This window comes from Scylla paramamosain, chromosome 6, assembly GCF_035594125.1.
Source record: "Scylla paramamosain isolate STU-SP2022 chromosome 6, ASM3559412v1, whole genome shotgun sequence".
Lineage (NCBI taxonomy): Eukaryota > Metazoa > Arthropoda > Malacostraca > Decapoda > Portunidae > Scylla > Scylla paramamosain.
The window spans coordinates 29,143,677-29,170,837 of NC_087156.1; the positions used below are offsets into that span (position 1 = coordinate 29,143,677).

The 27,161-nt window shown below is 39.5% G+C and overlaps 3 protein-coding genes across 15 annotated transcripts in view; all 3 read left to right on the top strand.

The window, feature by feature from the left end:
* The window catches only part of LOC135101581 (cytosolic purine 5'-nucleotidase-like), a 53,563-nt gene extending 48,209 nt beyond the window's left edge, over window positions 1-5,354 (top strand). For all 12 annotated transcript variants that reach the window (XM_064005717.1, XM_064005720.1, XM_064005718.1 and 9 more), the window contains 5 exons: window positions 156-378; window positions 593-740; window positions 2,499-2,588; window positions 2,807-2,938; window positions 3,569-5,354. In XM_064005717.1, the coding sequence (XP_063861787.1) occupies window positions 156-378; window positions 593-740; window positions 2,499-2,588; window positions 2,807-2,938; window positions 3,569-3,682 (707 nt within the window). In that variant the 3' untranslated portion in view covers window positions 3,683-5,354. The remainder of the gene's footprint in view (window positions 1-155; window positions 379-592; window positions 741-2,498; window positions 2,589-2,806; window positions 2,939-3,568) is intronic.
* Window positions 5,355-7,578: 2,224 nt separating this feature from the next.
* LOC135101588 (putative nuclease HARBI1) lies at window positions 7,579-10,335 on the top strand. The gene is made up of 3 exons (XM_064005747.1): window positions 7,579-8,841; window positions 9,069-9,395; window positions 9,638-10,335. Exons 1-3 carry the CDS (start codon window positions 8,096-8,098, stop codon window positions 9,654-9,656), a joined length of 1,092 nt encoding a protein of 363 aa, XP_063861817.1. The 5' UTR covers window positions 7,579-8,095; the 3' UTR covers window positions 9,657-10,335.
* Window positions 10,336-22,929: 12,594 nt separating this feature from the next.
* The window catches only part of LOC135101589 (galactosylgalactosylxylosylprotein 3-beta-glucuronosyltransferase S-like), a 71,626-nt gene continuing 67,394 nt past the window's right edge, over window positions 22,930-27,161 (top strand). Inside the window, exon 1 of one of the 2 annotated variants that reach the window (XM_064005752.1) lies at window positions 22,930-23,079. The gene's annotated coding sequence lies outside the window, so the exon portion shown is untranslated. The remainder of the gene's footprint in view (window positions 23,080-27,161) is intronic. The other variant, XM_064005750.1, reaches the window with a different exon arrangement.

Below are 27,161 nucleotides of genomic sequence, written 5' to 3' on the forward strand. Positions count from 1 at the left end.
ACACACACACACAAATATGTAAGAAGCTTGACTCAGTCCTGTAAAATACGAATTGGTGAATAGTACACCTCATCAACCCATACATAAAAAAACCTTTCTTCTCAAAATTATGAAAAAGATTGATCATTATTAGTATTGAAATTTTCATCTTTTAGGCAGCTGTGACATCTTCAACAAGCTTATGGGAGCCACAGGAAAGGATGTGCTATATGTTGGCGATCACATCTTTGGTGACATTCTGAAGAGTAAGAAGATTCGAGGGTGGCGCACATTTTTAGTAGTGCCAGAATTGGTTCAAGAACTTCATGTGTGGACTGAAAAGTGCACTCTCTTTTCTAAGCTCCAGAATCTAGATGTAATAATGGGAGACCTCTACAAGTAAGTTCATATAAATCACAGTTACTCTGGTATAAATGCATTTTTGTGAATTATACATAGGCAAGTTGTATATTTCAAGTATACATAATCAAATAGATATAAAGTTTAATCATTATCATTCATCATTATTTTATCAAAACTTGAGAAATCATGAGTTATTGACTAATTTAATATTTTAGATTGGACTTTCTTTTCTCTCACCTCCCTTTCTTAGAAACCTAGACTCCAGCACACATGAGCGACCAGACCTCAGCAAAGTTCGGGGAGCCATCAGGGAAGTGACTCATGAGATGGACCTGAGCTATGGTATGAGTGGCTCACTCTTCAGGTCTGGCTCTAGACAAACACATTTCTCAACCCAAGTGAGTGAATTTGCTTGCTGCTGGTGATCTGTTTGTATTAGAATAGGGGTATTTCCTATGATTTGGAAAAACTGTCAGGTTCACCAGTTGAATTTTACACATAACACTCGGTCAGTTGGAAAAAAATCTTTACATCATTTGCATGTTATCAAACCAATTAATAAAATATTAGGGACATTTTTAGCCACCATTATCAAGCAGAGAGCAAGAAGTGTTGCAAAACAAGCTAAATAAATGCACATTTTCTTGGGTTTGGGATGTATCATCACCTTGGGACACTTGGGATACTATTCTTTTCCTCTTTATATAACCTTACTTTATCCATTTTAGTTAACATATCCATACATAATCCCTTTCACATATGAAAGAAACAACCATGTTTTGATGCCAAATCTTAGTGGGACACTGGTGAAGATTGTCTGTTGACATAATTACATTGTGTTTCTCAATGTCTTCCCTGAATTGCTGCTTGTTTGTTTACATCATCTCCCCCAATGTCTTCCCTCAGTTGCCATTTTCTTCTTTGGAAATACAACCCATCGTTTCACACCTTGGTTCTTCTTTCGTGATATGTTCACGCAATCAACAACAGCACATGTATAGACTAGGGTTTTACAACAGCACTACAAACTCATATTGCTTCCCTCGGGTTTGTTGAGTGTTTTGAAGAAGTCGGCATGTCTGATATCAGCCAGTCCTTTTGCCTCTGCATGGTTTTGGCCATCACAATACCCTGTCATCATAAATAATATTGCTCAACTCTTTTGGGGATTTGCATGATAAAACATTAGACCCTGTAGAAACCAGAGGAGAAAATGTTTCAAACTAAATATGTAGCAGGAGACTAGAAATAAATGTGAAAACACAGAGCCTAGCTGTGAGTATTTAATTTATAATAACTGTTCTATAGAGTGTGCATCACCAGATCCCATGGATACTGTTAACAGAAGCACTTAGGATCAGTGTTTTGTAGCATTTAAACACAGTACATCAAGATGTATCACAAGAGGCAGTTTTAGAATGTGCATCTCCAGAGAACTGTGGGAGTGTTGACCAACCCTTACATTAAAATAGCCGGCAATCACCAGCAACTCAGCCCATAGCAAACATCCCAGTTAGGATTGGTGCACTATATAGAGTTCTGTTTGAGAGTATTGGCATCTCAAGATTGTTTTTCACTGGCCAATGATGAGAATAAAAGAGTGCAATAATGTTTATATTAGTATTAGTTCTAGATATGGTGGATGTGTGATAACTAGAGCTCAGCAAAGATCAGCTGTGAATAAGCCAAGCTTTGGTGTACCTTGAATCTCTTGATTGTTGGATGTTCTTAAGAAGTAAATGCCCTACCCTATTACTATGTAGGTATTATTGTTACTGCAGTAGTATCTTCAAATAAATGATTTGGGTCCTTTTTGTGTTGAGATAAGATTTAGGCAACTTTAATTAATTTGAGATTTTTCATTATGAATCATCATGAACTATTCTTGCAAGACTAAGGCTTTCTATAATTTTCTTGGTCATCCTTTTTACAACAATTGGCACCTTATGGATGTTTGTAACTGCCTACCCCATTGAAAGGTAAACTTTTCACTAGGGGAATTTATGGTTAAATGTTTTTATTTTGTGAAGAGTCAGATCTGCCGATGTATGTAATGTATTACATGTACATACATATATCCAGTCATGATTTTTCCCACAGGGAAATAAATGTAATTTAATATGTAGGAAACTTACTGAATGTAACTTTATTTTCAGGTGGCCAGGTATGCTGATGTATATGCCTCAACACCTCTCAACTTGATTTATTATCCGTTCAGCTATATGTTCCGTGCCCCTGCCATGTTGGTGAGTATATGTAGTACAGCTACCAATCCTTTCTTTGTCTTATGAGACCTTTCAGAACATAATGTAAAACAAATCCTTGTCAGATACTTAGAAATCTAATTACACACTTTTTTCTGATAAAGTTTTGTTGTGAATGAATATCAAAGATTTATGCATTGAAGATCAATCCAAGCTAGCATGTAATAATGCCATTTTGTTGACTGAAATGTTTTTTGCAGATGCCTCATGAATCAACAGTGGCTCATGAACAACGGTTCCAAGTAAGTGATGGCCCCATATCCACACGCTCCAGGGCCTCAAGCATCCAGGTAGACACTCCTGATCAGCAAAATAAGAGGACCAAATACAGAGTAAGTATTCAGTGTCCTTATAGATTTCTTTAGAAAATTCTTTCATGCTAATTAATACATCCCATGTTTTAGAGAAACAAGAATGAGAAAATTTGAAGCATAGTAATATCAATATCTTGAAAAAACTGTTCTGTGACTCTAGATGTGATATTATTTTAAGATATTTAAATTAGTAGAGATGTTGTATTGGAAAAATACTGTACACATGTAAAAATTAAATTACTAGCTATAGTCCGGTTTAAAATAGTAAGTATATTTGTTCATTCTTTATAGACCATTCACAAATCAGGTAAATCAAAATCAACCAGTAAAATATTCATGGATACAGGCAAAGGAACTATAAAAGCCATGTATTTTATTGGTCTGGCTATTGTTCAGATATGTAGAACTGTAGAACTATCATTACAAACTTTATATTTATGTAATTCAGTGGTTTCCTGCTTTTTTTTTTTCCACCCTATTCAGCATGACAAGTAAAGTTAGTTTACTAACATCACATTGTTTTATCAGTTTTCCAAGTGACATATCACTTTCAACAATCCTTAAGAGTCAGATTTTTCACTGATGTTATGAACTGCTTACTGACAAAATCACCAGATCACTAGATTGACTAAATCTTTCTGTACACAGGTATTGGAGAGGGCAGATTCTCTTGTGCCTCATCCCCGAGCAGAAACACCAAAGCGAGTTACTCACTACCATGATGAGGATGACTCTGAGGAGGAGAGTGATAAGTCTTCCTAAGCTGACATGTGATAGAGTAGTGTGATCACTAATATCTACCTAGCATGCTGATTTCATAAATGGCTTTCACTTATTAAATTAAAAACAAATCAACACAATTATACTAGAACTTTTAGTAACAGTGATAGTGTTAGTGGTGGCGGTGCTAGTGGTAGTGATAGCAGTAGTAGTATTCACAATAGTTAGTGCTAGTAGGAGGAGAAGAAGATTCAGAAAACAATACAGTCATAGAACGTGGTATATACTTGGAAATAAATAAGAAGTCTCATGTTCTCATAATGGGTGCATTTTTATGCCATTGTTTTACAGATGTGTATAACATGCATGTATTGAGGATGTCTGATTTCAGTTACATTTCCATAGTATTTTTGTATTTTTAACTATTCTTAGTTTAGAGTGATTTTTATATATTTTGAGTAATAAATGTCATAATAGTTTTGTATGGATTTATGCAATATTTTTTTTATACTGTTTAGTATTGTAGCTATAGTACTGCCAGTACTAGTTCCTGTGTAGCTTTATAATAACTTTGAAGTTTCTTTTAGTTCTGGCAGGTCTTAAACATTTGTTTTTCTTTTCAATTTTACTCCTAGAATTTGCACCAGTCCATTGAAAATTGGTAATTTAATTTTACTGCATTGAGTGGGCAATCATTTAATGTTACTATTTTTATCCAAGATGTTTCAGTAATTAACTAAGTATATGCACACAACATTTCAAATTCTAGTTATATTACTTTGTTGGTCTTTTTCTCCTCTCATATCATTGCTTACAAAATATGTATTTCAAATAATATCAATAGCATTACCTTGGCATGTGTTCAGTATTTTCCAGCACTTTTCATGCCTATTCCATACATAATGTTAGCTGAATTTGCGGGTGATGTCCTTGTAAGAATTGCAGATTTGTGGTGAGGGTTAAAATATGCCATTTTATTGTACTAATGAATCTTGCTATAGCATAAAGCAGTCTTTAGAAATGTACTGTGAAAGGCTCTAAATATTTAGTGGTTTGGCAGCTGAAAATGTTGTCTTCAGTTTCGGTGAATATTTGAAGTTTTCTTCTGTGGTTGCTGCTTCATTATATTCAGCTTTCAGAAAAGCATGATCTGTAAAAAAAATTAGGGGATGCATACACATTTGGCTCTGTAATTGTATTAAAAATTGCCAAATTCTTTCAGGATACTGTTTGTTTGTTATATTTTGTCAATAAATTACAAGATTATATATGCATATGAATAGATGCCTGCATTATATAAATTATAATTATGGCTTACAGTTTATCACATCAATTAAAAAAAAAATCTGAAGGAAGTATTAGAGCTAGATTTAAGTATTGTTAGAATCTTTGAAAGTGCATGAGACCTGGTCTGTTGGAGGTGGGCAGGACTGTCCTCCCTCTCAGCCCTCATGAAAAGGGATCAAAGCATGAGAGTGTGAACTTGAAATGTGAGGGTAATAATTCCTTATATATCTCTCTGGTGTTCATCTGGATAGCACTGAGTATCTAGAATATTCAGGTTTTAGGTAGGGTTGTTTCTTTAATAGGAGAAAGTCAAAATCAAAGTTAGAAAGAAGTAGTAGAGTCAGTAAAAGCTGAAGATGGGATAAAAAATATGAATATTGTTGAAAAGTCAGCAGAAGTGTACCAGAAGAATAAATTCAATAAGCTGTGTGGCCTTTCTTTCTCTTTGGTATACTCTGCAACACCTATCAGGGTGAGGTGCCAACATACCTGACCTAATCTACACTGACTTACCTAACCTAACCTACCCTAACCCAACTTAACCTATTCTAACCTACCCAAGGAGGTGGTTGGTCTGGGGGGCAAATGTGGCAGTGTGTGATTTTGTGAAGCCCACCCCGCATGATACCACCTGGGACTGGGTGACACCTGTGTCAGCATGGGCTTGATCCCCAAGAAACTCATGCACAAGGCAGTCATCTTGCAGGAGGGGCTCAAGGTAAGGTGGGGGGGATGAGGAAGGGGCAATTGTTTGTGTTGGGTTGGTGGTAGTAGGTGTATGTGGGTTTGTGTTGGGGGGGTTCGGTGTTTGTGGCATCGGGAGCTGTGAATTTGTGTGGAGGTGTTGGTGTTTGTGGGGAGGGGGGGTGTGGCTTTGTATATTTGTTGGTGTGAGGGTACACCTCCACCTCTCCCCCCACAGCCTATAACAAGTGGCAGCCATCCCAGAGGGATGGGGTAGTGGTGGCCAGCAGGTGGGGGTGCTGTTGTGGGGGTGAGAGGAGCTGTGGCCCCCACCAACACCCCCAGTGGAGTGTTTGGTTATATCACCCTGTACTTCCCCTCCCAAACCCAGCTCCCTCCCTCCGGTACGTCTTTCCACCAGGCAGAAACGACAGCAGGAGGAAGAGTGAGGAAGGGGAGGTAAGAGGGAAGAGGATGAGGAAGAAGACAGGAATGTGTCCAGAGGAAGGAGGAGGAGGAGGAGGAGGAGGAGGAAGCAAGAAAGAAGAGGAAGCGGACGAGGAAGAGGTAGGGGAAGCAAGCGAGAAGGATTATCAGCGAGAGAGAGAAAAAGAGAAAAGAGGAGGAGGAGGAGACATAAGACAGGAAAAAGGTAGTGTTCATGAAGGAGTAAAGAATTGTACTAGTTTACTAATCAACGGTACTCTGTATATCTGAGTGCAGAGTCCTTACTAACATTACCATCAATGGCTTTACCACAAATTGTGGCATAACAGACTAGAGTGTGTGTTGTGGAAGTTTTCATGAGAAGGGCATGTAGAGATATTAGATGGGATGATATGGGTACCTGCAGCTTTGGTTACTGAAGGGATTACCGGTATTACACTCAGTTGTATCAACCTTTAACATAATGCATAAATCTATTATTTCTGCAGCCAGATCTTGAACAGTGAAGCTAGTGGGCATGATAACTTAAGAAAAAATAGCTCTCAAATGGTGCGGGAGTAATGTATCCCTCTGGTCGCTGGAGGCGCCATCGTCGCGAGGAGAGCTATTGAGTGCAGTGTGCCAGATTGTCAGAAATTTCTTGAGATCTGAAATTTTGATGTTTTGTAAAATTTTAAGAAATTGCTGTAAAATCTGAAATTTTAACGAAATTGTCAGAAATTCTTCAGAATTTTTTCAAGTCTTGTATTTTTATTTGTTTCTTTATTTTTATGAATTTTGTTTTATTATTATTATTATTATTATTATTATTATTATTATTATTATTATTATTATTATTATTCTTGTTGTTGTTGTTGTTGTTATTTATTTGTTTATTTATTTATGTATTTATTTATTATTTATTTTAATTATATAATATATATATATATATATATATATATATATATATATATATATATATATATATATATATATATATATATATATATATATATATATATATACTTTTTTTTTTTTTTTGCTAGGGAATGCGTAATGACAAGACTCGTCAGTTGACAGCTCCTTCCATGGCTGCCAGATTGGCTTTTTTTTAAGACAAAAAAACTCAATTTTGGTTTTTCCTTCAAGCATTTAGCGTAAGGATATTTAGTTTGGCCTGAATTACCAAGTCTGGCCTTTTTTTTCTTTTTTGGCAGGGGGGGGGCTTTTCTTGAATATGTGGCTTAAATACATTCCATTTGGCTACAATAAACTTGTTTGATATGGTGAGTTCATTTGCTGCCTCTTAAGACTTTTTTTTTTTTTTTAAGTTGAGTGCGCGTATGTTTTCCTTTGTTTTTCTTCTGTTACCATGGTTAACCATGGTTACCATGGTGTGTTATAATGACAATTTGTCCCATTTTCTCTTAATGCTATTGACAACCAATAAGGGAGAATTAAACAAATCAACTTTTTTTTTTTTTTTTATGTAGGAGGGACACTGGCCAAGGGCAACAAAAATCCAATAAAAAAAAAATACCCACTGAAATGCCAGTCTCATAAAAGGGTCAAAGCAGTAGTCAAAAATTGATCATCACCCAGTCTTGAAACTGGGTGATGATGGCGCTCGAGGTTCACCGATGAACTTTAGCGTGAGTTTTGTTATTTTAGGCCTCCTAAAAATTTAGGCGTAAAAATCAATCAAGTATTTTCTGATTCTTTATGCACCACAGCTGGTACATAAAGACCTGTTCACATCACGAAACATTGTTTGGAAACAATGTTTTCCAACTGTTTCCAAACAGTCACAGGCCGTATACACAAAACTTGTTAGCACTAACAAATAGCTGTTAAGGGTAACAAATTCCAGTTATACACAAACCTTGTTAGCACTAAAAAATAGCTGTTAAGGGTAACAAATTCCAATTAAGGCTAACATTTAGCTGTTAAGCACTAACAGTGGATACAGAAAACTTGTTAGGGCCTTTAAAGTACTGTTAAGGTAAAAGTGCTGTGGAGGACTATTAAGCTCTTAACAAATTCCTGTTAGTAGAGAAGATGGCGGAGCAACAACAACAACCTCAAAGACGACAGCGAGTGTATCGACAGCGACGGGACATATTCAACAAGTACAATGACGACGAACTCATCAAACGCTTCAGGATGAACCGTGCTGGTATAATAACAGTGGCTGATTTAGTGAGGGACAAACTTCAATCCCGTACAGAACGGAATCAACCACTGAGTCCTGAGACGAAGGTGGCAATTACCCTAAGATATTTGGCCACGGGTAAAATGCAGCAGTGTATCAGTGACGACTTTGGGACCTCACAAGCAACAATCAGCCGTGTCATTACTCAGACAATTGATGCACTGTCAGAACCAGACATTGTAACTCAATTTGTAAAATTCCCATTGACTCGCCAAGAAGTGCAAGTGAAACAAATAGAGTTCATGGAAGACTATAGGTTTCCTGGTGTTGTGGGTACCATAGATGGCACACACATTAGAATTGTGGCTCCCAGTGTCGATGAACATTTATATGTAAATAGAAAACGATACCACAGCATCAACGTGCAAATCGTATTCGATGCCAAGTACAAGATACTTGATGTTTTGGCACGGTGGCCTGGCTCAGTACATGATGCCAGGATATTGGACGAGTCTGGCTTGAAAGCACTTTTTGAACAAAATTATGTCCCAGCTGGATGCTACCTTCTAGGAGACAGTGGTTATCCTTGCAAGGAGTGGTTGCTGACGCCTTATCTAAACCCTCTGGTTGGTGTTCAGACAAACTATAACACGTAAGTTAAAATCATGTTTCTTATGCTATATAGTACAGTTTATTTTAAAGAGGTATTGTCCTCTCCAGTCTAGGTAGTAGTCATTACTTAATGTGATAACAACCAAAATACCAATACAGTATAGAATTCCTCTTCAGTACAGATTTCCTCTTCAACACTATGCAGCTTATAGATGCTACTGTATATACTGCAATACCTCACCTTATGATGGTTACTAATTCTTGCAGAGCACACAAGAGGACACATTGTATAGTAGAGAGGGGGATTGGCCAGCTCAAGCGACGGTTCCATATACTTCATGGTGAAGTACAATTGTCCCCAGAGAAGACATGCAAAATTGTCTATGTCTGTGCTCTGCTCCACAACATGTGCAAGCAGTTTAACATTCCAGTGCCTATCAACGAGGAAGATGAACTGTTCCACGATGCAGCTGAAGGGGACGTAGGTGCAGATGAAGAAGAGCCAGGTGAAGCAGAGATATCTCCTAATCCTGGTAGACCAGCTGGCCGTAACGGATATCCATTTCGAGATTATATTGCTAATCTTCATTTCAGGTATGTGCTACTTATCCTTATCAACTTTTCTGAATGTACTGTACTGTATACTGTACAATACAGTATACTGTATACATTACAATATATGTTCACTGAATTAATAAATATTTAAGTGCAGTACAGTACAGTACTGTACTTAATTACCCTTGCTCAGAGATGCAGTACTGTGAATGAATATTTGTAATTGGTGCCAGTCTTATTTTCTAAACTACTAAATTTTTGTACATTAATTTATATTGCAGCAGACCAGTGGCTGAATGAGGTATCATGAAGGTGTGATTGCTGTTGCAGTGCTCTCTCTCTACTAACAAGTTTTTTCCACTTATAGTCAAAAGTGAAAGATAAAATGAATTGAAACAAATACAGTTTGTAAAATAATATAATTTGTATTTTTTTTCCTTTACATACATGCTACAGTATATGAGGCGCGCGGCGCAACAACGACTTAACCGAGAAATGGAAGTTTCGAGAAAAACGCGCTCAAAGTTAAACACTGATTGCGCACAATAGGATACCCTTAAATAAGTAAGTGTTATACATCATTTGAAAGGTCTTGGGTAGTTCTGTTTGGGGATGTAGGTTTCGAAGTGATAGGTGACGATTTTGGGTGGATGACTTACGCGTTAATTAACGCGTATACCGTAGGTAATAATTTTTTTTCCCGATATTGTTTTCATTTGTTAATAATGTGTTAGAGCCTATTACACATAGTATTAGGTGAAAGTTTCATGAAGATTGGTACATAAATAAATTTTTTATGAATTTTTTTCCGAGCGTAAAAAATAAAACTTACTCATTACCGGCACGTTATTACTCCTACCATAACTTTGACGTCCTGCTATGACTAACAGTGTGTAATGCTGATAATTTTATGTTTGTGCATGCATTCTGGTAAGTATTAATGGAAAGCCGCTATGTCAAGAACATTATGAAGAAACGATTTTTTTTTTTTTTTTTTTTTTGTATTCATTGAATATAGTTGGCTCTCATCCTTTACACTGGCTTGAGACAGTTAAGTTGATTACCAGGATACGTCTGTTTGATCCTGGCAATGCCCTTAGCGGATTTACCAACCCTTTAAATCCCCCTTCAACCCACTAAGTCGGGTTGACTGGGGATTTAAAAAACTTACGTAAGGCTGGTGGCCACAGCAAGACGCTGTGACACTTTCGTCTGCACTCTAGTAGCCATAGTTGCGTAAAGAGTCACGAGAAAGGTAGCTTGCGTCTGTGCTCGGGCGTGTTAAAGGGCAGAGTGGATGAGCACATGGTGAGTGTGTTGTCACCATGGCAACGGCGCTGGTAAACATGGCAGCGGTGCTGTGATTGGCTCGCCCGCGCCGGGCGGCTGCAACCGCGCCGCTGATTGGCCATACGCACGTGAGGCTGGGAGGAGCAGGTTGCGTCGTTGTTGTACCGCTTTCGAGATGTTAGTCCAGAGAAATTTTCTCCGCACTACGCTCGACTTTGAGCCTTAGTACAGGTGCTTAGATGGTCGAATATGACTTGGCCGACATCACCACGAGACTTTTACACCCTTCTACCACACGGAGCAGGCAAAAACACGAAATCTCAAATTTCACGGTTACGTCGTTGTTGCGCCGCGCGCCTCATATAATCTTGTGGATCTCATAAAAATTGTCCACCCCAAGCATGTTAGGGTGGACAATCTTCATGAGAGCGAGACTGGGGGTGGACAATCTTCAGCTGACCCGACCATTCCCTAACCTAACCTAAACTTTGGTGTTGGATGCCGAGAGCAGCTGAGGTGGACAATTTTCAGTTGGGTACTCTGGGGTGGACAATCTTCATGAGATTCAATCTTGTTAATAATACTGCAATATACTGTAAAATCTTAATAAATAAAATAATATATTTTTATTTCTTCAGCATAAATTTCTACTGTACAAAAAATGAAGCCTATACTTATTAATTTTTCATATTTTTTGCTGTCAAATACTGGTAATATTCAATTTCAGCCATCATTAACTTCTGTTTAAGTTCAATGTTTCCCTTCAATGCTAACAATTTTACTTTCCTTTTTTTTTTTCAATTTTTAACTTTTCCTTTTCAAGTTTCAATTTGCGTTTTTTCAGCTTTGTATTGTTCATACTCATCACTGACACTTGAACACTTTCTTAGTTTTGGTGTTGATATGCTTGGTTGGGCCTTAGAGGTTTCAGGTTCAGTTATGGCTGGACTTGGACACTTTGCCAATGAAGCAGAGGGAGTTCACTATCATCCTCTACCTGTTGCTGGGGTGGTTCTTCTCCCAACTCTTCAGTGTCTTCCTGCCGTTGCTGGGTCTGCAGCTTCCTAAAACCATTGCATAAATTTACCACAGTTAAAAACATGCAACTAATTTAATCTCACAAGGAGAAAAGTGCATATCAACTACAGTACAGTACATTATGTAAAAATACCTTGCTGAAGTATGAACTATCTGATAAAATTATATCAATGCAAATGTTAGGCTAAAATTGTGGTACACTATGTAATAGAAAGTCCAATACAGTACACAGGACAAAAAAATTGCAAGAATCTTACCTCAACGTATGAAAGCCGAGATCATTCTGAATCACACCTATCACAGTTGCATTCTTCTCCCCTAATAATTCCTCAACTTTAATGTCTACTGGGTCAAGTGGAGGAGCTTGGGGGCCACCAGCACCTTCAAGAATAGTTAATCATATTTTAGCACAGTACTGTAAAGCTGCAAATATACAATATCACTACACATTACAGTACAATATAATTTGTATGTATGACTAAGTTTGCGCTGAATTTGACTGCTACAGTACTTGCAACACATCTTTGTTAAATGATATGCATGTTATTAATACTGTGAGAACAAACACTCAAATGCTAAATTTCTACCTTAATAAAAGTAACTGTGACAACTGCGCGCGAGCAACCTCTACACTCACAGCCATCCTGACGACAACTGAGGTCTGGACAGGAAGCATTGTGTGAAAATAGTTTCCAAACAGTTTAGAAATTGTTTCCAAATAATGTTTCCTGGTGCGGACAGGTCTTAACATGCATATTGGGTTAGCTGATGGAGGGGAGAGGAACAGAGTGTGGAAGGAAGAAAAGTTAATCAAATGTGTATGCTAGTTGTTGTGATAAGTGAGTGCGCATTTGTTTAGAGAATGTATCTATTGTGCCACTGTCTAAAATACACTGGGGAAGCCTGTTCCAGTCTTTTATGATACGTGAAAAGTATGAGTGCTTGTACTCGTCAGTGTTATGCTTGGTTGTGTGTGTTAAGAGTACGTTCATTGTTTGTTCTTTGTAGGTATATATGTGGATCAATGTCAGTGTGATTGCTTGTGATTTTGTACATAACTATAAGTCTGTGTGCTTATCTTGTCTGCGTATGTGAAGAGGATCCATGTTTATTTGTTGTTTTAAGTGTGTTATAATGCCAGGCGTTCGGGTGTAATTGTTTGTAATGAACCTATAGCTGCCTTGGTGTTAATTTGTTCTATCTTGTTAATGGTTCTTTGTGTATGGATCCCACACTGAGGAGCAGTATTCAAGTGTTGGTCTGACAATTGTGTTACATGCTACGTGGATGTTGAATTTAAGGTCTATGGAGAGATGGATGCCAAGGTATTTGTGTGTGTGAACTGATTTTAGATGTATATTGTGGAGGGTGTATGTGTGGTGGATGGGACTGTGTGAACGTGTGAAGCGTAACAGTTTGCATTTCTCTGGGCGGAAATGCATTTGCGGGTGGGCTCCCACTGGTGAAGGGCGTCCAAGTCCTATTGAAGGAGCCACAATAGTAATTAGTCTTTACTGCTAACTATTTGCTGACGTTAGTTCACTAACGTCAGCAAATAGAACTAGAAGAATTACTAGAAGAATTAGGTGTCGATAGCGGAAGGTCACTGATAAATAGTAAGAATAGAAGGGGGCCTAGAACAGTGCCTTGAGGGACACAGTAGAACACGTTGAATCCTGTCCGTCAAAAATCTAGTGATCCATTGAAGAAGTGGTCCTGAAATACCGTAGTATTTTAGTTTGCATGTCAGTCTTTTGTTAGAAACTTTGTCGAAGGGTTTGGAAAAATCAAGCACAAGAGCATCAATTTGTTTTATGACACGTCGATCAAATTGTCCCGTAATGTGAAATGTGATAATAAGTTGCGATTCACATGAACGTCTGAGCCAAAAACCATGTTGTTTAATATTAAGGATGTTGTTTGCGTCAAGGTAATTAATTATTTGTTTGTGTATTATGCATTCTAAAATTTTTCAGGGAACCGACGTTAGTGAGATGGGGCGATAGTTTGCAGGATCAGTCCGGTCCCGCTCACCTGTCTTGAATAAAGGATAAATATCTATCTATCTATCTATCTATCTATCTATCTATCTATCTATCTATCTATCTATATATATATATATATATATATATATATATATATATATATATATATATATATATATATATATATATATATATATATATATATATATATATATATATATTATTTTATTTATTTTTTTTTGATATGTAGGAGGGACACTGGCCAAGGGCAACAAAAATCCATAAGAAAAAAAAAAAAAAAAGCCCACTGAGATGCCAGCCCCATAAAAGCGTCCAAAACGGTAGTCTTTAAACCTCCCTCTTGAAGGAATTCGTCATAGGAGGGTGGAAATACAGAAGCTGGAAAGGGAGTTCCAGACTTCATCAGAGAAAGGGGTGAATGATTGAGAATACTGGTTAACTCTTGCATTAGAGAGGTGGACAGAATAGGGGTGAGAGAAAGAAGAGTCTTGTGCAGCGAGGCCGTGGGAGGAAGGGAGGCATGCAGTTAGCAAGATCAGGAGAGCAGTTAGCATGAAAATAGCGGTAGAAGACAGCTAGAGATGCAGCATTGTGGCGATGAGAGAGAGGCTAAAGACAGTCAGTTAGAGGAGAAGAGTTGATGAGACGAAAAGCTTTTGATTCCACCCTTTCTAAAAGAGCGGTATAAGTGGAACCCGCCCCCCAGACATGTGAAGCATACTCCATACATGGACAGATAAGGCCCTTGTACAGAATTATAGCAGCAGAATTATAGCAGCTGGGGGGGTGAGAAAAACTGGCGGAGACATCTCAAAATGCCTAACTTAATGGAAGCTGTTTTAGCTACAGATGAGATGTGAAGTTTCCAGTTCTGATTATAAGTAAAGGACAGACCGAGGATGTTCAGTGTAGAAGAGGGGACAGTTGAGTGTCATTGAAGAAGAGGAAATAGTTGTTTGGAAGGTTGTGTCGAGTTGATAGATGAAGGAATGGAGTTTTTGAGGCATTGAACAATACCAAGTTTGCTCCGCCACAGTCAAAAATTTTAGAAAGATCAGAAGTCAGGTTTTCTGTGGCTTCCCTGCGTGAAATGTTTACTTCCTGAAATGTTGGACGTCTATGAAAAGATGTGGAAAAGTGCAGGGTGGTATAATCAGCGTAGGAGTGGATAGGAAAAGAATTTTGGTTTAGAAGGTCATTGATGAATAATAAGAAAAAAGTGGGTGACAGGACAGAACCCTGAGGAACATCACTGTTAGTAGATTTAGGAGAAGAACAGTGACCGTCTACCACAACAACAATAAAATGGTCAGAAAGGAAACCTGAGATGAAGTTACAGAGAGAAGGACAGAAACCGTAGGAGGGTAGTTTGGAAATCAAAGCTTTGTGCCAGACTCTATCAAAAGCATTTGATATATCCAAGGCAACAACAAATGTTTCACCAAAATCTCTAAAAGAGAATGACCAAGACTCAGTAAGAAAGGCAGAAGATCACCAGTAGAGCGGCCTTGACGGAACCCATACTGGCGATCAGATAGAAGGTTGTGAAGTGATAGATGTTTAAGAATCTTCCTGTTGAGGATAGATTCAAAAACTTTAGACAGGCAGAAAATTAAAGCAATAGGACAGTAGTTTGAGGGATTAGAACAGTCACTCTTTTTAGGAACTGGCTGAATGTTGGCAAATTTCCAGCAAGAAGGAAAGGTAGATGTTGACAGACAGAGGTGAAAGAGTTTGACTAGGAAAGGCGAAAGCACGGAGGCACAGTTTCGAAGAACGACAAGAGGGATTCCATCAGGTCCATAAGCATTCTGAGGATTTGGACCAGCGAGGTCATGGAAAACATCATTGTGAAGAATTTTAATAGGTGGCATGAAGTAGTCAGAGGGTGGAGGAGAGGGAGGAACAAGCCCTGAATCGTCCAAGGTTGAGTTTTTAGCAAAGGTTTGAGCAAAGAGTTCAGCTATGGAGATAGACGTGATAGCAGTGGTGCCATCTGGTTGAAATAAAGGAGGAAAAGAAGAAGAAGCAAAGTTAATGGAGATATTTTTTGGCTAGATGCCAGAAGTCACGAGGGGGTTAGATCTTGAAAGATTTTGACACTTTCTATTAATGAAGGAGTTTTTGGCTAGTTGGAGAACAGACTTGGCACGGTTCCGGGCAGAAATATAAAGTGCATGAGATTCTGGTGATGGAAGGCTTAAGTATCTTTTGTGGGCCACCTCTCTATCATGTATAGCACGAGAACAGGCTGTGTTAAACCAAGGTTTGGAAGGTTTAGGTCGAGAAAAAGAGTGAGGAATGTACGCCTCCATGCCAGACACTATCACTTCTGTTATACGCTCGGCACAGAAAGACGGGTCTTTGACACGGAAGCAGTAGTCATTTCAAAGAAAATCAGCAAAATACCTCCTCAGGTCTCCGCAACTAGCAGATGCGAAACGCCTAGGGGGATCCTGAGGAGGGACTGGATATGATATGAGATTGTGATCGGAGGAACCCAGCGGAGAAAAGAGGGTGACAGCATAAGCAGAAGGATTAGAGATCAGGAAAAGGTCAAGAATGTTGGGCGTATCTCCAAGACGGTCAGGAATATGAGTAGGGTGTTGCACCAATTGCTGTAGGTCGTGGAGGATAGCAAAAGCTGAAGAATAGTTCACCAGGATGGTCAGTGAAGGGAGAGGAAGGCCAAAGCTGGTGGTGAACATTTAAGTCTCCAAGAATGGAGATCTCTACAAAAGGGAAGAAAGTCAGAATGTGCTCCACTTTGGAAGTTTAGTAGTTGAAGAATTTCTTATAGTCAGAGGAGTTAGATGAGAGGTATACAGCACAGATAAATTTAGCTTGAGAGTGACTCTGTAGTCGTAGCCAGATGGTGGAAAACTCGGAAGATTCAAGAGCTTAGACACGGGAGCAGTTAAGTCATTGCGCACATAAACACAACATCCAGCTTTGGATTAAAAATGAGGATAAAGTATGAGGGAACATAAAAGGGGGTACTGTCAGTTGCCTCAGATACCTGAATTTCAGTGAGGAAAAGAAGATGAGGTTTAGAAGAGGAGAGGTGGTGTTCTACAGATTGAAAACTAGATCTTAGACCGCGAATGTCGCAGAAGTTAATGAAGAAAAAGTTGAGGAGGGTGTCAAGACACTTAGGGTCATTGTCAGAAGGGCAGTCTGACCTGGGGACATTTGCGGTCCCCTCCCCAGATGGGGACTCCGAGGCTGGTGTAGGAGTCACCATGATAATTTTGAAATTTTGAGTGAAGGGTGTGTATATAATTAGGTGCTTGTAGTTTTGTGTGGAGAAAGAGAGTTGTCTTTAGAGGGCAGACTGTGACTGCCCCTTTGTGTTGTGAGACACACGTTCAGTGAGGTCACAGCTGGGTTTAATGATAAGTTCACAGCACCCCCTGATCCAGTGCTTTAGACCTCACTGGGAGTAATTATCGTTTCGGCAGGTGCCTACTGCCTCCTCCCTGAATTTGCCGAAAGCCAGTCAGATGGTAATGATATAGATGAAAGAGAGTGTGTGCATATGGTCTTCCGGAGGATGGGGGCAAGGACAGAGGCAAAGGATTTAATTATGGAAGCTGGAATGTTGTCAGGGCCAGTGGATATGGTGGTGTCAAGTCCTTCCAGTAATTTCTGTACACCGTCAGTCGTAATGTCAAGAGGGGGTATGCTGGGGAAGGGACTATTTGGCATGTTAGGTATATGATCGTCTTCTTGTGTGTATACTGAGTGAAGAGTGTTGAGTAATTGCTCTTTGTGTTCAGGAGTGGTGATTAAAGTGTTAATGTTGCTGTTGCCTTTAAGTGATGTAATAGTGTTGGTGTCTTGCCTGGGAGTCTTAAAGAATTTTAAAAAAGTTTCTTTTGTTATTTCCTACATTGTCTGCGAGATAAATAGCTAAATGTTTGCGTTCCGCGATTTTATTTTTTTTGGGAAATGTTTTGGTGCACCAAATATGCAGACCAATTTTCTGATGTGTTGTATGTCTGCACGCGTCTGTACAGTCTTTGTTTCTTACAGTGTTGTTTGCGTAATTCCCTGGAGAACCAAGGAAGTGTGTACTTACTTGTAAGTGTCTTTTGTGGTAAGTACTTGTTCATGGTAGTGTGTATAGCGTATTTCAGGTTATTCCAGTTCAAGGAGAGGAGTCTCAAGCGAGGGTCTGTGGCAAAAAAGTTTAAACTGTAAGCAGTCAAGTCTTGTTTGATCTTGTCTATGTCAGTTCTTAAATAAAGGAAAATTTGTCTGGGCCGGTGTTTTTGTTTGGTCGGTCTGAGGTTGGCGTCAATGATTAGAATGTCATGGTCCTGGAACAACCTGGGTGTTTGTTATGTTGAGTATGGTGTTTTTGAGGAAGAGATCCAGTGTGTGTGATGTTATAAGAGGTTGTACAGGGCCACCGTGGCCAGCGGGACGTGTTAGTGTTTGTGTTCGCGTTGGTTGGAATACTGTTTGTGAGAATGAAAATGTATTTATGATGTCAATGAATGTGTCATGTAGTTGTTGACTGTTTGTGTGGGGAATGATGGGGCTAGGGGTGTCAGCATCAGGAAGAGCAGATGGGGAAATAACAGTCTACTCAATATCGGGGAGGTTGAAAACGCCTGAAATCCTAATGTGTCTGTATGCTTGAAAAGGGAATGTTGAAGGTCATGTAGGTATTCATTATCATATAGTAGAAGATGGTCTGTAGAAAGCAACAGGAAGGGATTTACAGTTCAAAATTTATAGTTGGACCCAGGTGATTTCACAATCTGTGTCAAGGTGTGGCTTATGCTTAACACAAAGACCTCTGTCTTGGTGGCAATGAGAATACTGTCACCTTTTGCCAAGGTCTGTCCTGCGGTCTTTACGAAAAACAGTCTTACTAAAGAGGGGCGGGAAGAGTTTACTACTGTCAATATCAAGGGTCAACCATGTCTCAGCCCCTACTATTATGTCAGGATTGTGAGTTTTTATGAGATGGTGTAACTGAGATATTTTATTTCTAATATTGCGAAAGTTTATTGTTAGTAATCTAAGAAAAGAGTGATTAAAATGTGAAACTTGTAGGAGGATGGTGGTGATGGTAAGGAACAAGAGGAAGAGGAGGGTGATGAAGGAAAGGAGGATGGAGGAGATGAGGAGGACACGGAAGATGAAATAATAGAATGTGAAGAAAATGAAGAAGCATGGGTGAATGATGAGTCAAGTCAGGGGTGCAGGGGAAGGGCACCTGTCTCTGTATACTGATGGGGCAAGGTGAACATGATGGCGTTTGGTTATGGTTGCTCTAAGGTGTTGAGTGTCTGGGGCTCGAGAGGGGAAGGTGTTGTATAGCAGGGTTGTCAGTGCTGTGGTGTTCTAGTGTGTTGAAGGAGTTAAATACTGATATGGGGTCAGACGAAGGGAAGCCACAACTAATGCAGATCAAGGAGACGCTACTGCCAACAAGTCCAGCGTAAATCGGAGTGAACAATCCAATGCAGCTGACGTGAAACCAGCCAGCATGCTCGGACCGACCACGACACGAATCACACTGGATAACCCTCTGCCCTTACTTCGTCACCTTACTATAAAGCTGGCAAAGATATACGGGGCAGTAAGGACCAGGATTGACCATAGCGCTCTTATCTCCACATAGAAGTAGTAGAAGATGGATAATGTGTCTGGTTTTATGTTCATTTGTGCCGTTATTGGTGTGCTGTTTGAACAACTGAACCACAGCGAGTGATAATGACTGTTGTGTTTAAGTGTTTCTTTGTGGTTGTTGTGGTGGTGGTGTTTGTGTTCGTATTTGTGTTAGTGAGTGTAGTGTTAGTGCTAGAAGTGTAATTGATATTAATTAAGAAAAGCACTATGTACTCTTATATAGCGTCTGCATTGTTTTGGGCATACCTTTCGTGGGAGAATGCGTGTTCCATGTGAGATGTTGTCGGCATCGAACTGTAATTGGCCCGTTTTGGGTACCGAAACAAGTTGTTAAAGCATTGAAAACACTTGTCATTACGTCTATTAACATGATAAAAGTAAAATGATGATAATAATAATAATAATAATAATAATAATAATAATAATAATAATAATAATAATAATAAATAAATAAATAAATAATAAAAATAAAAGCAAACAAAATAAAAGCACAATGTTAAAAGAACTAAGATTAATATAGAATAAGATAAAATCTTGTGCCAATGGGGGATTCACTTAGCTGTAGGGCATGGCAAGAAAGGGAAGGGAGGGAAGGAGGGAAAACCACCTCTACACTTGGCGAAAGCCACCAACCAATTCATAAGAATCGAGTAAACTGAGTACTACTTGAGCTGAAACTCACATCCCCATAAAACTGTGAAGTAATAAATGGTGTCACGAGAAGCGTTGTATAGAGTCACGGGATGCTATTGTTACTGTGGCTCGACACCTTACGGATCTGAGGCAGCAGGAAAGAAAGAAGTACTGGGTCTCCTTCCCCGGTCCCTCCGGGAGGTGTGGCACCACGTTAACAGTGTCCGGGGCAAGCCCAAGCAGCAAGTGTGTGATCCTGATCCTGCCGGCATGGCACAAGAGCTCGTCCTGCAGTGGAAGGAAGCCTCATCCTTCTCTGGCTTTCCTGTGGAACACCAGGAGGCGCTTGACCGGCAAAGACCACAAAGGATGGAGTTGATTCGCCACAGTGTTTCTCTGTCAGATGACACCTGTGTGCCTATCACACATGATCAACTTCTCTCAGCAGTTAAATTGGGCAAATCAACAGCTCCTGGCAAGGATGGCATCACCTATGACATTCTCAATGCCCTTCTGGAGGTAAAGGTAGACAACCCTGTCTTAACCTATTTAACATGTCTCTCACTGCAGCAAGCTTCCCTACTCCTGGAAAATAGCCATTATCATCCCAATCCCCAAAGGTGATGGCACCTTTCGCCCCATTTCTCTCACCAGCTGTGTAAGATGATGGAACGGGTAATATTGAACAGGCTTATATATAAGGTGGGCCATGTACTCTCTGGCAATGTACATGGCTTCCTAAAAGGTCATTCCACAAGTCATTGTTTTGTTGAGTGCCTTATAAATAAGGATGCTACCTGCAGAGCTTTCGTTGATCTCAAGGGTGTCTTCGAAAGGGCCAACAAAGATGTTATTATGGAGGAACTCTTTCTCAAAGGTGTCAAAGGTAGATTATTAGGATGGATCAGGGACTATTTGTACAATAAAACAGCACAGGTTTGGTTTCAGGGTGCAGTCTCCTCTGAGGAAGTCTTTGAGCTTGGAACACCACAGGGTGGAGTCCTTAGTCCAATGCTTTTCAACGTTTTAATGGACAAAATTGTGCGTTGTTCCTTCCCGCAGGGCACCAGTCCTAATCAATGCTGACGACATATTCCTCCAATGACCCACACCCAGGACTCTCCAGTTAGCTCTGTCACAACTAGCAGCCTTATGTGTAATTAATAAATGTAAAACCAAATTTCAAGCTAAAGGGAAGGTCTCTCGTCCGCCCACTGTAAATAATGTTCCCATCCCTAGAGTTCATACACACAAGTACCTGGGTGTACAGCTGAGTTTCAGGAAGTCACTCCACGCTGTACACTATGTTCGAGACCTCTGTCTGCCACGGCTAGCGCCACTCCGGCTGCTAGCAAACAGGGGCCTGGGGGCTGGCATTCCAGTCCTAAGGATGTTTTATATATCAGTCGTACGGTTCCTCATTGACTACACAGCCCCTATTTTAATACAGTTTAGTGCCACCCAGCTCCGTCCCCTGGAGGTTGTTCAGAATGAAGCCATGAGAATAATTTTGGGATCCCCAAGGACTGCTCGGATTGAGGTTCTCAGAGCTGAACTGCACCTGCCGAGTATTATGTGTAGGATACAGGAAATTACTTGTCGTACTGTTGGTCGGATGCTATGCACGGGGTCCGACTCTCTGAAGGGATCACTGACCCCCCCCCCCACCCTGTATCGTGATCCTCAGACCCCTACAACTCCATTCCTCAGGAAGATGTTGGGAGTTCTTACAAGTGTAGGTATAGCCGAGGCCTGTATTAACGTTATGTCACTGCTCCAATCCGTTTGGAACCATCACCGTGTTAGTGTTGATATTCACTCACTACATCAGCCCAAGAGGGACTGGCTCCCTCATGTGCTGCAAGACATGTTCGTGACTAAATTGTCTAAGTACCCCCACGTTCAGGCTATTCATGTTTATTGTGATGGTTCAGTCAATGGCAGCAGGTCCGGATGTGGGCTGTTCATTCGTGACTACATTTCTGCCAATCACTACACTGACACTGAGGTTTCCAGGCGGCTCCCTGCACACATGTCCTCCACTAGGACAGAACTGTATGCTGTTCTGGAGGCGCTCCATATTGTGGCACCTCTCCGTAAGGATGTATTCTTCTTTGTTGACAGTCAGCAGGTTGCACTGTATGCTCTCCAGTATACCTCCCCCATGGACTGTGATCTAGTTAATGTCTTGATCTCATCCACACCCCAGAAGGTTTGGTGCCACGGTTCACTTCACCTAGATACACTCTCATGTGGTTATCCCGCTTAATGAAGAGGCAGACCGCCTTGCTCAATGTGCCCTACAGGACGACACAGTGGACCCCGGCGCTGAGTACACTTTGGGCTATGTTAAGAGTAGCATCAAGGACTTTGTACATAGTAGCATTAGTGATCAGTTGGAGCTTTGTTGCCATAGGGGCAGTGGCAGTAGTCTTCACTATGTACGTGTCTCCCAGAGCTGTGCTTACACCCATGGGAGACACACTACATCACATGATAGGGTGGCAATGAAGCTCAGATTAGGCTATAAATACTTTTAGGAAGTCAGTGCTTCTCCTGGCGTGTGCTGCACCAAGAGGACACACTCTGCGTCATTATATCACGGAATGTCCTCTCATTGCTAAATTTAGTCTGCAAGGTCAACATGACTTTTATACCCTCATTGACTATTTCTTAGACTCAGCCTCTCTCAGGGCTATACTCAAGGAATATCCTACGTTTCCTCCCAGACTGTAGGATATTTATGTAATAAGGTGTGCAATATCTGTATTTATTCATTTACTTATATTCTTGTAATGTATACTATATTTTTATATCTTTGATACTCTACCCTTAAGTCTTTGCCCAGGGGGTGGGTGGCAAGGTCTGTCCTCCTCCTTTGTTGTATTTCATTATTAATGCAACAATAAATGTATCAATCAATCAATCAATCAATGGTGTCACTGAATCGTGATCCCGATACAAATCAAAGTTGTTCATGTCCGCCAGGAAAACAACTCGAGTCTCTGCCCGAATTGAGTTGCCTGATTGTCAATTACTCGTGAGCAATGTGCTTCAGTGCTGGAGTTACGGTGTGAGGGAGACAGTGGATGTAAGACAAGAACATTAAGGTGAGCTCTTATTAAGTATTTATATATTCTGAGTAAATACTGGTGCGGAGGGAACAAACGGCTCGTTCTAGCACTAATATTGACAATCTTATTCTGGAAAGAGTGCTTGTCCAGTGGTTTACTGCTTGGCACATATGGTAGCCAACTTAAATTCGCAGCACCTGTGCCTTCCTTAAGAAAACAGGACGGTAAATTTATATTAGTGCACCCGTCTAACAATTTCGGACGAGACTATTTTTTTTTTGGTTGATTTTGATGGTTTGAATGAATCTAGTAACCTTTTCTATCGCAAATCAACTTTTTTTTTTTATCCCCCTCCTTTTCCCCATCCCCACACATGTAAACCAATGGTTTGCGACAAAAACCAGCAGAGGTTCATCCCAAAAACCCCAAAATCTTCCAGAAAAATTAAATTTCGTTCTCACACGATACAAAAAACGTAGCTTAACTAAACCAAACCTAACCTAACTAAACCTAACCAAACCTGCCTTACTGGTCTTCTGGCACTTCCTTATCACTGGAGTCCTCAGTGGAGGTGGCTAAGCTTCATTATTGCTGTGAAATTTTCTTTTCAAAGTAATTGCACTTACAGCCACCACACAGCCATCTTCCAAGACTGATTCAAAGTCAACATCCTCCTTCCTGCCTTGCTGAATACACCCTGCCTATTGGCTGATTAAAAAAAAAAATAAATAAAAAAAAAAAAAAAAAAAATATATATATATATATATATATATATATATATATATATATATATATATATATATATATATATATATATATATATATATATATATATATATATATATATTTTAATTTTTAATTTTTAATTTATTTTTTTTCTTATTGGCTGTGCCATTGTTTCATGCATATGCTAATGAAATCTCCTCTACCCTCTCCTTCCTACCCCTTCCCTATCCTGCCTCCCCTCCTTTACCTCATCTTCCCTCCCCTTCCTCCTGACACTGCCTGCAGACCATCATGGCATGAGGTAATGTAGGTAGACAGAGGAAATGATAAATTAGATAAAAATTAAAAGCTCAGGAACGAACAGTTTATGGAGTTAAAGATATACACCACTGTGTTATATGTGACCCAAGTACTTCGCTGAGAAGAATTTTTTATTTTTTTGTTGTGAGATGGTGAATATGCATAATAATATCAACAGGACAATTCCCATTCCTGTAATACCAATATATATCAAATGCCTTGCCCATAAAACTGCAGCGATTCTTACCTGTCTCACTGAATAGATCCTGGTATTCTTTTACGCTTACACCAGTCTCAACATGGTCTTTCTTACCCTTCTCATATATAGAGCTCATTCTGAGTAATTTGGACCCCATATATACCCAATGCAAATTGTTTATAATGATGACAGGAATTTTTAAAGATTTATCTGTTTTGAGGGGAACAAGCTTGCTCACAGCCATGACAATGCTGAGAAGTGATGCACCCATGTGCTTGATGGATAGGCGGGCTCCAAGGCACACTGGTGAAGGTGGGTTCATTTATGCATATGTATGTCACATCTGTTGTGCAAGTGCAAAATTAGTCATGGTTCTTTTCTTTTGAGAATGTAACTGCTGGCCAATTAAAAAATGCAGAATTAATCTAGCCAATCGTAGCACCTAATTTCATTCTGTGGAAGGAGAAACAGCTCAATTTGAAATATTTAAATTAGTCTGAGGAAGATGCCTGTCGGTGGTGGATGTCGCCTCAGTTATTTCTAGTGCATTGCCAGATTTTATGAAGATGAATAAGCTAACAACTCCGTATTAATTTCTTAGCCTTGCCAATTAGGTTAGGTTAGGGTTGTTTGGTTAGGTTAGATTAGTTTAGGTAGGTTAAGTTCGTTTTGTTAGGTTAGATTAGTTTGGTTAGGTTAGGTAATTAAGATTAGGTTAGTTTGGTTATGTTGAATTAGTTTCATTAGGTTGACATTAGTTTTCATTAGGTGACAGCTGGCTGGTAGCCACAGGTACACAGCAGCCGGTCCTCTTGTGGGGAACATTGTGAGTGAGTATTACTACTGAGAATGAAACTATTTTTTTCTTGTAGATTTTGGTCAGTTTTGTATTGACCTGCTTTCTGCTTTTACTGCAAAACATTAGCTTCTAATGGGGGGTCGGGTGGGGGTAAAACTTGCAGATAAATTCAAAACAGACTGAAAAGTACCAGAAAAAAAATGTTTCAACTGGAATAGAGAGACTGGTGAAGGCCCCCTGGTTAGGTGGTTACAAACTGTTAGGTTAGGTTAGTTTACCTTATGGGGGGGAGTTGATGGGGAGCAAAACCCCCCATGGTTAGGAGGTTACAAAACATTAGGTTAGGTTTACCTTATGGGAGGTAAACCTCCTTTTCCTCATCTTCAGCCCTTGATTGATTCTGGCAACACACCGTGTGATCTTAAGAAATGTACACCCAAGTCATCTTGCTTATTAAACTGCACAATAAAATCCCTGTATTTAAATTTATGTTCACTACATTTGGCTACCATTGTGACAATGGGTATCCTTGAGGTTAACCAGCTGACTGCTGCAGCCTCCACGTGTATTATTAATAGAACTACTGTCATTGGCTGAATGAAAGAGATACAAGAGAGCATGCACCATTCCATACTGGAAACTAACATATTAATGCACACATTACACTCTATCCTTCCAAGTGAACCTCATTGGCATAGACTTAGAATTTTTGATGCACCATGAGATGTATTGTCACTGTAACATAACTATGCTTGATCTCTAAACAAAACTTCTACACATGCTTTGTACAGTAAGTATTCCTCACCATATGCACATAATTTAGCTGCTCCATGAGGAGCTGTTATTGGTAAGATTATCCTGGAGGACTACACTGCCCTACTTGACATGAAATTATCAACTGTCCATTGAGTGATGCTGTGCTTGTTCATATGTGCATATCACACTGTGATGAGTGATCCTCAGTGAGCTGACACCAAGTAAGTCATGTTGATTGGTTTCTTGGAATGAATACAGTGCCACTGGCCAAGAAAAAAAAAAAAAAAAGATTACCTAATTCAACCAATCATCAGAAAAGGAAGTCATGGCCTGATTCTGAATGAGTCTAAGGAAGATGTCTCTGTGCACTGGATGTACTTCTTGTTATATGGGAGTATTGCCCAATTTCACAAAAATACTCAAGATTCTCTGATTTTTTATATAAGCAGTGTTCTGCTGTGAGTGTGAGGTGCCATGATGACTTTAGCCTGCCAGAAGGCCACAAAGAGAAGGTGAGGACAGATGAAAAACTGCCCTGTCAAGACAGTAGGGTTTATTTTACAAAGTATTCATGGCTAGATGGTGGCTAGATTGTTTAGTTAAGATAACTTAGGTTACGTTTAGTTAGTTAATTAGGTTAGGGTAGATTTAGTTAGGTTAAGTTCAGCTAGGTTTAGGTTTAGGTTTGGTTAGGTTTGGTTTGGTTTAATTAGGTTTGGTTAAATTTGGCTCAACGCCTAACCATGGCATGAGACCTGTGTAATATTCCATAGCAAGTGATCAAGGTGTGACACATTATTGTGTGTTTTTTTTTTTCATTAATTAATAACTCATTCTTTTCATTAACTGCTACTTTGAGGGGGTAGTGGTGGTTACATTGATATTATCATGTCTGCTATCTGTGAAGGCAAAAATATTTTTTCTGGTCAATTTTGGCATGTTTTGTATTAATCTGTTGGTTGTTTTTATCACAAATCAGCAATTCCAGAGGAGGCAGAAAGAAAGAAATGACTGATTTCCTCAGGAAATGGTTAGTAGATTAATTAAAAATCCATCGAAATCTCCCACAAAAAAAAAAATTTCATTCACCAGCTTGAAATGGGCAATGAATTTAATATTTACTGTGATGCCCTCATAAGTTTCCACCAGGTCTCATAGGATCTCCATAGGATCATCGCAGCCCTTATCCACCAAGACTAACTTAAATCATGTGATCCAAGTAATTTGCCCAAGTTGTCAAATTAGACAATGCTAGATGTAAGGAAGACATACCTACCAACCTTCCATCAAGTTTAAGGGACTGATGGGAAAACTGGATTTTAGGGTGGGTAAAGCATT